The sequence below is a fragment of the Vulpes vulpes genome, chromosome 2 (genome assembly GCF_048418805.1).
Source record: "Vulpes vulpes isolate BD-2025 chromosome 2, VulVul3, whole genome shotgun sequence".
Taxonomy (NCBI): Eukaryota; Metazoa; Chordata; class Mammalia; order Carnivora; family Canidae; genus Vulpes; species Vulpes vulpes.
Window position 1 is genome coordinate 158936884 of NC_132781.1, and position 13122 is coordinate 158950005.

Genomic DNA, 13122 nt, shown 5'->3' on the forward strand with positions numbered 1-13122 from the left:
GCACTATTGCCTTAGCTTTGTGCTTTGAAGAACATGAGTTACGAAGTGGGAGGAGTAGAGTCCCTTCCGGTTCTTTACACTGACCTTGGAAGTTACCCTGATCTATTTGGACAGGCGGGGAGGGCTGGATCCCATTTTCTAGACCAGTGGCTGCCACATTGTTGTATTTCACAGGCCAGAAACTTTTTTTTAAAGGCGAGATGGGGGCTGGTGGAGAAAGAAAAACAGAAGAAGAGTAGATCATTAGGTTATCAATTTTTTAAGATTTTATTTATTTGAGAGCACAAGCAAGGGCAGAGGGAGAGAGAGAAGCAGACTCCCCATTGGGCAGGGAGCCCAATGCAGGGCTCAAACCCAGGACCCTGGGATCATGACCTGAGCTGAAGGCAGATGCTTAACCAACGGAACCTCCCAGATAGCCCTGGTTGTCAGTTTTTAAATAAAAAACCAAGTAAACCTATTATTTCATAAAACTAAGGGCATCTTGATACCCTGCCCCCCAAAAGGCAGTCTCCAAATAAAAGATGAACATGTTTAACTACATGAAGAATTTTGTCATTTTGATTATAGTCTCTCTTTACCTGAAGTATTTTCACCACAGCAGTGATGGTTTTTTGTTTTTGTTAAGATTTTTAATTTGCTTATTCATGAATGAGAGACCAGAAAGAAGCAGAGAGAGACACAGAAGGAGAAGCAGGCTTCCCGTGGGGAGCCTGACGTGGGATTCGATCCCAGAATCCTGGGATCACAACCTGAGCCAAGGTAGACGGTCAACCATTGAGCCACCCAGGCACTCCAACAGTGACGTTCTTATTACAGACCAGCAGCAGCCGGTCTCCAGCAGAGCTTATCCAGTGCATTGGACACATGAACACCAGAGCAAAGGCTAGAACCCAGTCTCTTAGTTCCCAGTCTGGCCACCATTGCTGTGCTGCCCTGGGTCACATAGTAATAAAAATGTAGGACTTTAATTAAAATGCCAGCTCTCTTTGTCTAGGGCTTTCCCACTACCTCGCAATTCATATTTGGGGAATGTCTGGTTGGAACTACAAAGTGAAGCGGGTCCTTGTGCCCATCAGAGTTCAGTTCTTGACGGCAAACTCCTGATAAAGATCCTTACTGCACACCAATTTATTAACTTCAAAACAAAGCCAGTAGGTGTTCTGGAGGCTCCATGTGGTAAAATTCCTCCCTCCCATCCCAATACACCCGGCCCTCACTATTGCCAAGCACGGCTGCCATAGGTGCTGGGAATACAGGCCTGAACAAGATGAAGTCCCCACCCTGGCAAAATCTGCATTCTAAGGAGGGGAGACAGACAACAAATAAATCAGTAGACGTGTTAGCAAGAAATTACTGAAATACTTGTAATTCGTGGATTAACTTTTTGACCAGTGGTGCAGCCGAGCCTATTTTATACCGAATCCCGTTATCTTGTAAGCTTTCCTATGTGGGGGGCTGGTGGGGAAGGGGAGACAGCTTGGCTTCAGGCAGAACTGGGTGCTCAAAGGTCTGTTTTTATGCAGTGCCTGAAGCAGTGTGGTGAATTCAGGTGGGACCCAGTTTGATGTTGCCCTCAAAGAAGCACATACAGCAGACAATGCTGAGTACAGAGGAGGGAGGGTGGCATGTGGGTGTCCGTTGCTAGCGTGTGTGCCCTCCCCCTTGTTGGGCACTGGACTGAATGCCCATTGCAGGTCTTTTGTGATACCCCAAATCACGGTGAATAGGTTTTGCTATCCCCACGTTACAGATAAGGAAATCAGGTCTTCATAGAGAAGTGAAAATGACTTGCCCAGGGTCCTAAGGGTGGTAAGTGGTAGAGTCAGGAAGTCACACTTCAGAGCCTATTTGCTTAGCCTCTGCCACAGTCCAGGATGAATCGGGCCCCAGCCGTTTCAAATGGGGTTTGAAGCAGAAGTCAGGGCCCAACAGGGAAGCTAAGGCAACACTCAACAGAACAAACGGTGGTGCAAAGGGCTTGTGGTGACCAGCTGCCACATAGGTGCTCAAGACCATCCGCAGGAAAGCAAGCGACTTTCCAGTCCCAGCTGCCTTGGATGGAAGCTGTTCCTTGCCTTGGCTAGGACTTCTTTCCAGGCTCTGTGGCCGTTGGTTGTTGAGCAGGGAGGTTATTTGCCGCCTTGGATAGGAGGGGGTTACTTGCTGCCACAGTGTGCCTTTGGCATGCACTGTCCCTGCTCTCAGTTGTCTGTTGAATCAGAGTTAGTCAGAGGGGGAGATTTCAGCCTCCCCTGCTTGCTTCCTGTGTGAGCCTTGGGCAGCTTAATGACTCTGGTCCTCAACTGTCTGTAGTCTTTACAGACAGGTGTCTGTAACGGGCATGAAGGTGCCTGCTTTACAGGAGGAGAGTGAGCTCTCAAGTGCAGTCTGCCAAGTATATGTAAAGGCCTCGCCTAATCCCTGGTACCTGGCAGACACTTGGATGTGCTAGGGGTTTGATGTTTTTTTTTTTTAAGATATTATTTATTTATGCATGAGAGACACACACAGAGAGAGAGAGAGAGAGAGAGAGGCAGAGACACAGGCAGAGGGAGAAGCAGGCTCCATGCCGGAAGCCTGACATGGGACTCGATCCCGGGTCTCCAGGATCAGGCCCTGGGCTGAAGTCGGCGCTAAACCGCTGAGCCACCCGGGCTGCCCGGGGTTTGATGTTCTCATCATGAAAACTAACTTTGAAAATAGCCTCATTTGGGGCCCTTAGCTAGCTCAGTCGGTGGCACGTGTGACTCTCGATCTAGGGTTGTAAGTTTGAGCCCCATCTTCAGTGTAGAGATTACTTAAAAATAAAATCACAAAAGACAAAAATAGCTGGGGGGGGGGGTGTAGAGGACACTGGTGGCCATTGCAGATTGCGCCAGAGGTTAATGGTGTGGACATCTCTCACGGGCTAGAGGACCAGCAGTGGTCCATGTAGAGGAAACCGATGGTTTCACTGAGGCCAGAGTTTATGCGAAACGAGGTGACCATCTTCCAGTTGTGGCAGCCAGGGCCTTGTGAGCTGCTCCGAAGCACCTGGGGGCCCGGCAGAGGGGCCCAAAGAAAGCAGCCCCCAGAGGCTGGGTGGTCTCTGAGGGGGCGGTCCCCGTGTCCTCACCTTCCTGGAGGCGGTCGAGGTCTTCCAGCCGGTGGTCTGCCCCCCCCCCCCCCCCCGCTGAGCGGCTCTTCTGGGTATCTTTGCCACATGACTTAACTTTTCCATTTGGAAGGGCTATTGGTGCAGTTGGCAGCCACCATCCTGGTAAACGATATGGTGGGGCCTCCGTAAACCCAGGGCCATGAAACGAATAAGTCAGCACATTGAAAATATAGCGTGGAAGTGACTCAAGCCCGAAGGAATCCGTTTCTGAAAGTGCTGCCATCCCTTCCTGGAATATTTTGGTGGAAATGGATGTTTGAATTAGGAGGAGGCGGCCTGGTTGCTGGTGGGGCCCTGTGTCCAGTTGGGCAGGATTTGTGCTGGGAGTCACCCCGCCTGGTCCAGGCCCCGGGGCCCTCCTTCTCAGTGACACGGCTCCGTGTGGGTCCGGGATAAGCCCGCTGGAGCTCGGCGCTGCGCAAAGCTGGTGTGAAGCACCTTTGCGGCAGGTAGGGTTGACTCTGTGAGCCAACCTGGTAATGCTTGGCCAGGGGCCTGGAAAGTATTGGAAACTCCACCCCGCACGGGAGCCGGTGGGAGTTCTCGAGCACGGTCGGGTTATTCTCAGAGTTCTTTGGATTCCTATGTATTTCAAATGTTTACCTTCTTCTCAGGACATGAGCTTGTACTTTGCCCACCAGAGACCAATACCAAGCACATACGTACTTAAACGTACCAGACCACCCTGGCGACCAGGTAATTAAAGCTGCACGCAGATTTGGAAGGAAGGCTGTGTTGGAAATCACGCTCCGCTGTAATTCAAGAACAGGTTTCTTTATGGAGGGACACAGTTGGTGTCAGACACATGTGGAAAAGAAAAGAACAGGCCCATGATTCTGGCAGAGTACCAAGGGCCAGATGTTAAATGTGCTGACCATGATGTGGCTCCGGTTGCCATTAGCCAACCTGGATTCGACGTGTTGTTTTAACCCCTGGCTCTGCCTTTTCCTTCCTTCGCGCCAGGTCCCCAGTCTGTGTGAAGATCTCCTGTCTTCTGTTGACCAGCCCCTGAAAATCGCCAGAGACAAGGTGGTGGGAAAGGATTACCTTTTGTGTGACTACAACAGAGATGGGGACTCGTACAGGTGAGCTGCCAGGCCGGGGCCAGGAGCAGTCCCTGTCGCCTGGGACCACTGAAGTCCGGCCGTCCTTCTGTCTGTCTGTCCTCCCTATCTCCCTCCCCACTTCCCTTCCTCCCATCCTTCCTTCCGTCCAGCCCAGCAGTAGACGTGTGTGGAGTGCCTCCAGTAGAAGCGTTGGAGACTTGGCAGGGAACAAAGGGCCCCTGCCCTGGCAGAGCTTCCAGTCAAACAGGAGAAGGCTGTCGTTACCACACGGTAGTGGCAGGAAGTCCTGCTAAGTTTGCAGGGTGTAGGGTGTGCATGGGGTGGGGATCTGGAGCACGAGGAGGGCCTATGTGGGTCAGGAACGTCGGAATGAAGCTTGGTCCACTACATACACGACTTTCTTTGTCTTCCATCACCATGCTGAGGGCTGTGGACAATGAGGTAGTCATTAGTCCCTGCCCTGAGCGATCACTATTCTAGATCGGGGGATGCACAGGGATGCACATAGTGGCGGGATACCGTGTGCTGTGATGCATGCCGCCAGGGCCAAGCTTATTCAGAATTTGAGGGTAGCGTGGAAGAGGCTGGGGAAGCTCCAGGATAATTTCCTGAAGGAAGTGATGTCCGAGCTAGGTTTTTAAGGGTGTCTAGGAGTCCTTCCTATTAAGAAAGATCAGGAATCCCTAAACTAGCCACCATTTCTGTGTTGGATTGCTATAGTCAGTGCCTCGGAGAATGGTGGAGGAATGCAGTCTGCTTTAGGTTTATTTAGAGACCACTGAACCTGGGCTGAGTCTTAAAGATTCAGCTTAATGTTCTTTGGGGGCCAGGGGCAGGGTCTGAGAGGGGGAAGCAGGGAGAGATGCGTGGAGTCAGCTGACCTCGGCTCCGAACCAGCACTGCCCTTCTGACAGATTACTTGTTATGTCTGGTCTTTTGTTTTCTCACATGCAGTCTGGAAATAAGAGGATCCATTCTTTGAGCGAATGCACGGGGACCTCTCTGTAAGCGTGCACTGTACGTGCCGGCCCCGAGTCCGAGTCCCTCTTCTGTGGGGCTTCCATCCCAGTGAGGACACCAGGTCGCCAGCAATGCCAAAATGATAGGGACCTGGGAAAGTGAGTCGGAAGGAGAGGCGGGGCGGAAGGTCAGGGAAGGCACGTCTATGAGTGGTAATATGTGAGCTGAGACGTGGAGATGAGACAGCCGGGTCACACACCATCGGGGTGTCAGGTCCCCGTGGGAGCTGAGCCGGTGGGGCTCCAGCTTGGCTGGGAGGCCGGAGCAAGGGTGAGGTCAGAGGTGCAGCAGGGCAGGTGGCGCCAGGCCGTGAAGGATGCAGCAGAGTCACCGGGGGTTACCAGAACTGACACACTCCACGTGTTCCAGAACGGAACTGGGTGTGAATCACAGGGATTTCATTAATACTGACTTTTCAGAGAGACCAGATGAATGTTTTATAATCATGTCCCTTTGCCAGCTTCGGATGGAAGTTAGGTGAAAAATAGATTTGGGCCTCGTCCAGACCAGAGACCCGAGTGGAGATGGCGAGCAGTTGTCGGACTGGAGGTCCCTCCTGAGAGCAGGGCCAGCAGCCGCACATGTCCCGGGGGTGGGGACACAGCAGTGGAGGGTGACCCCGAGGCTTCAGGCCTGGGCAGCCGGAAGGCGGGAGCCACTGCGTGTTGAGGTGAGGAAGACCCTGGGAGGACCTGCTCAAGGGCTATTGGAAGCCTGAGATGTCCGTTCAGTGGCAGTGGAGGTGTCCCGGAGGCTGTGGGTAGTCCCAAGCTCCAGGAGCGAGGGCAGGACGAGGGGGAGATGCAGAGGCGGGAAGGCCCCAAGTGGAGGTGCTGAGGCCACCCTGGGGTAGATTGGGTCCCACTTGGGAGGGCCGGTCTCTGTGCAGGTTGCAGGCATAGCGCCAGGTCCCGTCCTCACTGGAGAGAGGTCTGTGGCAGCACCAGATGCTCTGACATGAGGCGACATGTGGCTGACGTGATCCAGGGAGAGGTGATCCTTGAGCTGAGTCTTGCTCACTCAGCTTTATTGTATTTCTTTTTTCTTTCTTTTCTTTCTTTTCTTTCTTTTCTTTTCTCTTTTCTTTCTTCATAAGAGACACAGGCAGAGGGAGAAGCAGGCTCCCTGCAGGGAGCCCGATGCGGGACTCGATCCCAAGACTCCAGGGTCACGCCCTGAGCCGAAGGCAGACGCTCAACCACTGAGCTACCCAGGTGTCCCGTATTTCTTCTTTCCACCTGAAAACTCCAGTTGGCCGTGTACAGCAGCTGCTCCCCAGCAGCCCGTGGACGGCTGGAATGGTTTCCGTATCCAGTACCCAGGACCAGGCCAGGCTTCCGGGGACTTGGTGCCCACAGCGCCTCTAGGTTGCCCCACCGGCTCCCGCATTCCTGGGGCACTGCCAGGGGCCGGGGGGGGGGCCTCAGCCACCAAGGAGCCCGGGGTGTCAGGGCACAGGACTGTTCTTTCCTTCCCCCCCTCCTCAGTATAAAACTTCAAGGTCTTCTGATTCTCTCCACACATTTCCATCCTAACTGTGTTTGATCGTTTGCTTAAATAAGATCCTTATGGCGTGACCACTGCCAGCAGCACTGTTTGAAACCTGTTAGCTCAAACAAAAAGCATTCTCGGAGGGAAATGAAAGGCCTGACTTTTGAAATCTACCCGTTCCTGTCCATCTGTCTTTTTTCAAATGGCCTCCATTTAAGCTCTTAAATGTGTTCTGAGTGCCCCTTCCACTAAGAATATCCTGGGTAATGTTATGATTTTTTCCCCCAGCTACAATTACCCCGGCTCCAGGACTAACAGCTTCAAATGCTGTCGTCTGTGAGCCAGGAGAAATGTGAGTTACAGGCTTCTTGAAAATCCAGGCCCCCAGCCTGCAGGAGAGATGGGCTCTTGTGTCTCATCAGGTCACCACTAAATGAAAGCCAGTTGGAGAGGGTCTTCCAGGCCCACAGGAAGGCGAGGGCTGTTTAGCTGGGGGAGCAAAGGTCAGGCCTGGGGGTACTGAGACATCCTGAAGGGGGCACGTGGGGGAGAGGGCCCAGGTCTCATCCCCTAGCCTCTGGCAAGTGCAGGTCCTGAGCCTTGTGTCCAAATCAGTACCCTTCCACTGAATCTTTGTCTCGGGAGCTGCCAGGAGGCCTTTGTTGTTGTTGTTAAGTGCTTAGGTGTCCCTCGGAAAAAGCAGAAGGTGGCTCCTTCTCTTTGGTTTGGAGGACCACCAGCAGAGTCCTCCCTTGGGTCTTTCTTTCCCACCCTGAGCCATGAGGCTAAGGCCTGGGAGCCCTGTGCTAGGGTGACAGGTGTGGACAGGGTGGGCTCCTTCCCCACGCACCCTTGCACCCTAGAGAAGGGAAGGGAAGAGCTGTGGCAGGTGCAGGAATCCACATCCATATGTGAAAGTGAGGGGCCAGGGCGGGGTGTAGCTTCTGGGGCTGTGGGGTAAGGATTTCTTCATCCTTTAACAGCTTTCTTGAAGCCGTGGTTGAGTGCCAGGCTCTATTCTAGGTGCCAAGCAAACGGTGGAGAACAAGACAGGAAAGACTGGCCCTCTTGGAACCTCTGTTCCAGAACTAATTGCATTAATTCAAGTAAAGTAGCCACTAGCCTAGCCGCATCTCACATACTCCGTAGCCTCCTGAACCTGGGGCTGCCATTTTGGACAACGCTGATAGAGAACATTTCTGTCCTGGAGGAAAGTTCTCTGAGGCAGCAAAGTTTCAGAGGATGAAGAAGACAGGTTATAATAAGAACAGATGCATCAGCCGTGTTCTGGAAGGGAGAGGCCCCTCAGTGGGGATGCGAGGGTGCCCAGTGTCAGCTTCACAGCTGCCCCCCGAAGCCACGTAGGCCCTGGTGGGCATGGGCAGAAGGGAGCATCTTCTTGATGCTTCTTGACATAAGAAAGGTCATGGGACGGCTCTTTCTCATGTCCTGTGCCCAGTCTAGGGTCGTCACAGGGCTGGCTGCTGGTCATGGGGCAGAAGGGAGCATCTTACCCCATTGTTGAAAAGTCTCCATACCAACAGTGAGGAGAGGAGAGCAGTGGGGTGGAAGAGTCTGCCTGGAAAGAAAGGTTTCCAAAGGCTCCTTGAGCTTCGAAGTGGTCAGGGCTACTGCTGCTTCCTCTTGGGAACCAGGCGCAGTGACTCCTTCCCTGCTCGCCCTTGGTGGCCCAGCAGCCGAGGAGCTGGGATCTCTCCGTGGAGGCAGCTTGGGGGAGCGACCACCCGGCTCACGGCTCACTCTCTGGTTCCATACTTGTGATGTGCCGATGTAGGTGCCGGGGGCGGGAGGGGGGTGTACCAGTTCCCTAGAATGATGTGCGTGCACGGAATTCATTAAAACTGGGGTTCTGAGGACCATGATCCCCTTTTTCCATAACATGAATCCCAAATTGAAAGGTTCTTTTGAGGCTTCTGTGAGGCAAAAGTTGCTTGTCAGCAGGGAATACGGAAAAGGCGGCAGAGACGCTGAGGCGTTTCCATCCAGGAGTGGGGAGGACTTTGTCCACATCCCACGGCACCACTGCCACCCTCCATTCCTCTCACCTTTTCTTTCTCGTTCTTTCTCTGAACTCAACCTGCAGGAATTAACAAGTAGGTACTTTCACTAGAACCCCCATTTCCAAGTATCCCTGTCATTAAATGCTTTCCTCAGGTGGCAAAATACATTTTTTTTTTAATGCAGCAAGTCTTTGGGCTGGAAAAAGAGAGGCTGTTTCTCATTACTTAGCAGTCTTTTTTTCTTTCTTTTTTTTTTTTTTTTAAGATGTCATTTATTTATTGAGAGAGAACAAGTGTGTGTGCACACAGGCACACGAGCGGGGGGGGGAGGGGGACAGAGGGAGAGAGACTCTCAAGCAGACTCCTGTTGAGCACAGAGCCTGATACGGGGCTCGATCCCACAACCCTGAGATCATGACCTGAAGCCAAAACCAAGAGTAGGACAGTCAAGCAGCTCAGCCCCCCAGGCGCCCCGGCTTAGCAGTCTTTGTATGTGCCCATGGTCTCGGGTGTTGGGAAGGCTGTCCCGTCCCCCCTGAGGACCCCTCAGGTTTTCTCACACGTAGTCAGCAGCTACCTGCCTGCCTCCATGACCAGCAGCTCTCAGTCCTTAGCTGCATAGAAAGATCTTTGGGGTAAGAGTTTATCCAGAGCTGCTGGCAGGTCCTGGAGGCCAGAGGGGCATCTGTTGATCCATACAATGGTGAAAACAGAGGAAACTTAGGAGAAGAGTGAGGAGCTGTCACGACATTGACAGCACAGACCAGGCTGTGGTCTGGCACTTGGTATATTTTCTCCTCTGCCCCTCACAACAGCCCTGCGGGTAGCACATGGTAGCCTCATTTTACAGGCTCGGAGAAGTCAAGACACTTGCCGGAGGTACACGGCTCATGAGAGGTGGCACTGGAGGTTCATGCCGGGGCCAGTCTGCCTCCGAGCCCTTGCTTGGCAAACCTCGAGAAAGCTGTGTGTGTTGCAGGGCCTGGAAACATCTTTGCTGTGGGTAGTGGCCTTGCCTCTGAAACGTCAGACAGCCGAGCTCAGGCTCACGGCTCACAGGCCACCTCTCTGGGAATGATTGGTGTTATTTCCTTCTCCTTCCTCCCCTTCAGGTCACCATGGAGTAACAAGTATGACCCTCCTTTGGAAGACGGGGCCATGCCTTCTGCTCGGCTGAGAAAGCTGGAGGTGGAAGCCAACAATGCCTTTGACCAGTATCGAGACCTGTGAGTTACTTCCTCCCTTCCCACTTCAGCGCTTGTGATTTAGATAAGTGAGTCACAAGGGAGGGTGGGAGCAGGCCAGGCAGCCTTCCTTGAACCCTGTCACCTGGCTCACCTCACCAGTGATAACTGAGCGCTCACGGTAGGCCGCTGGGCACTAGCCTGGTGACTGGGTCAGGGATGAGGCAACTCGGCAGTGGAGCGCTCCCGTGCGCAGACCTGTGTGTGCAGGTCCCACGTTGTGCTTCCTCGTGGTCGCGGGTACCCCTGGGCCAGCACACTCTCTGCATGTCCTCTCAGACCCTCACAAACGTGAGAGCTCTTTTAGTCCTCATCGTTCAGATGAAGAAGTTAAGGCCCAGGAGGATCCGGGCATTTGTCTGAGGCAAGAGGACCCCGGCCTGTCTCCGGGGCCCCTCTGTTTTTCCATCCTGTGTGCCCCGACCAGTCGTGCTTGGGGCTCAGAGACCGCCACCTCAGCTGAGGCCCTTGCGCGCTCTGACCCACCGTGTCGCCGACTCCTGAGTTCTTTAGGGCCTAGTCTCTGTCTTGGAAGGTGTTTCTGCTGGGTCTGCTTAGATTCCCACCTCCCTTTCCTGCTTCCGCCCGGTCCTGCCACCCACCATAGCACCAAAAAGAGCAGCCACTTACCGACCGGCCTTGCCAAGAAGGGCTCCGGAGAAGCTTAGCCTCTGACACGGTCCTTCCTTGACCGGTAGAATCTCGTTGGAAATTCAGGTCTGTACTGAACACAGAGCACAGCTGTGAAAGGCACGACTCCACCACACAGACTCGGTCGTTTCTGTGAAGGGCCGGACAGCGTGCTCAGAGTGTAGGCGTGGCGGGTCGTAGGAGCCTCTGTTTACTTTGAGTGTTTTCTTGTTTTACGTGTATTATTCTCTGAAAGTGTAAAAACCCAAAAAATAGACAATAAAATAAAAACATGAAAACCACCTCTCGAGCCTTGAGGTGGGTGGGCTTTGACCCTGGGCTGGTCATTTACCCACCGGGACTTAGGGTCTGGGCAAGAAAGTGGAAGCAGGAGAAGCAAAGCACCTGAAGTGCTGGAACCATTGTCCGGAACTGTTGGCGGCATGCGTGGTGTGGGGATTCAGGACTCTGTCCCGCAGACACTTGGAATGGCTTTCTGGCTCTTAGCAGATTTGGTAAAACACCCTAGATAAAGAATTTCTCATAGGAACTGGCTTGGGAGGAAAAGTGCCACTTCTCAGCCTGACCTGCAGCCAGAAAACCCCATGACACTTAAGCAGACGAATGCAGTACAAAAGCCAGGTGGAGCAGATAGCCCTCGATGTCTCTGTCGCCCCTGAAATCACCCCCATGTGACTCAGCTTTAGCTTTGGTGTTGGCCGGGAGCATCCGTACGTACGTCGATCCCTGCAGGAGCGTGTTGGGAAAGAGGATTGCTCCTTACAGGTGAGGGGACAGTCAGCCCAGGTACCTTGCCCAACCTCACATAGCCAGTGAGTGGTGGACCTGGGATGGAAACATCCAATTCCGAAGTCCAAAATCTTCACGTACTTGCCCAGCGCTGAAGGTACCCACCAAGTACTGGAGGGTATGGCCTTGATCATGGCATCCCTGCCCTCTGGGGCGTCCTCTGTGGGAAGACACCGCAAGTGAATGGATGCCACGATGTGTGGTGCGATGGGGACTGACTCGTGCTTCAGGTGGAGTGGTAGGGAAGGCCTCTCCAGGACGTGGTGGCCTTGGAGCTGAGGACTGATGCCCGCAGGGGGCCAGCCATGCCCCAGCCAGGAAAGAGTGGTCTGGGCGGGCACCTCTTAGATTCTCCAGGGGTCAGAACACTTAGGGATTAGAATGGTGACTTCCTGAATGAAGCGATTCAGACATGTGGCCTTTGTACTGCCCTTTTGAGCCAGGCCTAGGGAGGAGCCCAGGTCTTATCTTTGACTTCTTTCCTTCTCCTTCCTATCTTCCTGGTTCACATACATAGTGATGCATGGTCATCATTAGGTGTGTCCCTTCTGTGGGGCCTTTTTTTTTTTTTTAAAGATTTTATTTATTCATGGGAGACACAGAGGCAGAGACATAGGCAGAGGGAGAAGCAGGCTCCCCACAAACAGCCAGAGGTGGGACTCGATCCTGGAACTCTGGGATCACAACCTCTCCAAGATCATAACCTGAGCCAAAGGCAGACGCTCAACTGCTGAGCCACCCAGACGTCCCCCTTCTGCAGGGTCTGGATCAACTGGGGCGGTCACCCCTTCTCAGTATGCTCACACCACTCCGGGTCCAGCAAGGCCTGGGACTCCCTGGAAGTCCTTTTGGGAGGACTCCTTCGGGCACCTCCTGGAAAGACTTTCCTTCCTGGGCAGATGTCCACTTTGCAGGTAGCGGATGTCTGTGAGCCTGTGCTCGCCTCTGAAGAGGGAGTTGACCACTGGGGGGCTGAGAGGGGCCGCCAGGACTGCTGCCCGCACCCAGGTGGGAGATCAGACTGGACCAGCCCAGACCCTGAGGTGCTGCGACAGTTTGCAGGCATGGAACACAGCCAGACGGCACACCTCTGTCCCGGCAGCATCCGTGTGCTGCTGCTGGTGGGGAGGAGAGTTCGGGGCCTTCGGTGCCGGGGGTGCGGAGAAGCCCATGTCACCCACGTGACAGCAGCTACAGGCTACCATGGGGGTGGTGGTTAGAGCGTCACTGGGGACCCAGAGTCCTGTTTCAAGCCACCCACTGTTATCAGAGTACTGAGGACACTCTCTCCTGAGACCAAGTGTGGGGAACATTTTCCCAGCTGGACCACACATGATGAGTTAAAATGAGACCCATTTCTGAGCTAAAAATTATGAAAACAAATTCTTTTTATTCCCCTTTCCTGCCTTTTTTATTATTTTTTTAACATCTTGGTACACTGCTTCCCTCCAGAAGTTCCCATTCTCAGAGTGCCCTGAAGCTGTTGGTGGCCACGCTGGTGACCCTAGTACGGCCCAGAACGTGACCTCTTTCATTCCTTGTGGTTTTGGAGCAGAGGGAAGTCAGCCTGCGGGTTAGGAGGCCTTGTCTCTGCCTTGTGCACAGGCCAGCAGTTACCTGGGTGTTCTAAGGGCCAGATGGTTTCATAGGATGGACAGTAGGTCACGTCACGTCTTCCC

At 53.5% G+C, this 13122-nt stretch overlaps 1 protein-coding gene across 4 annotated transcripts in view; it reads left to right on the forward strand.

The window, feature by feature from the left end:
* The window catches only part of CAPZB (capping actin protein of muscle Z-line subunit beta), a 130196-nt gene that overhangs the window by 86268 nt on the left and 30806 nt on the right, over nucleotides 1–13122 (forward strand). For all 4 annotated transcript variants that reach the window (XM_072751009.1, XM_072751010.1, XM_072751006.1 and 1 more), the window contains exons 3-4: nucleotides 4124–4245; nucleotides 9872–9985. In XM_072751009.1, the coding sequence (XP_072607110.1) occupies nucleotides 4124–4245; nucleotides 9872–9985 (236 nt within the window). The remainder of the gene's footprint in view (nucleotides 1–4123; nucleotides 4246–9871; nucleotides 9986–13122) is intronic.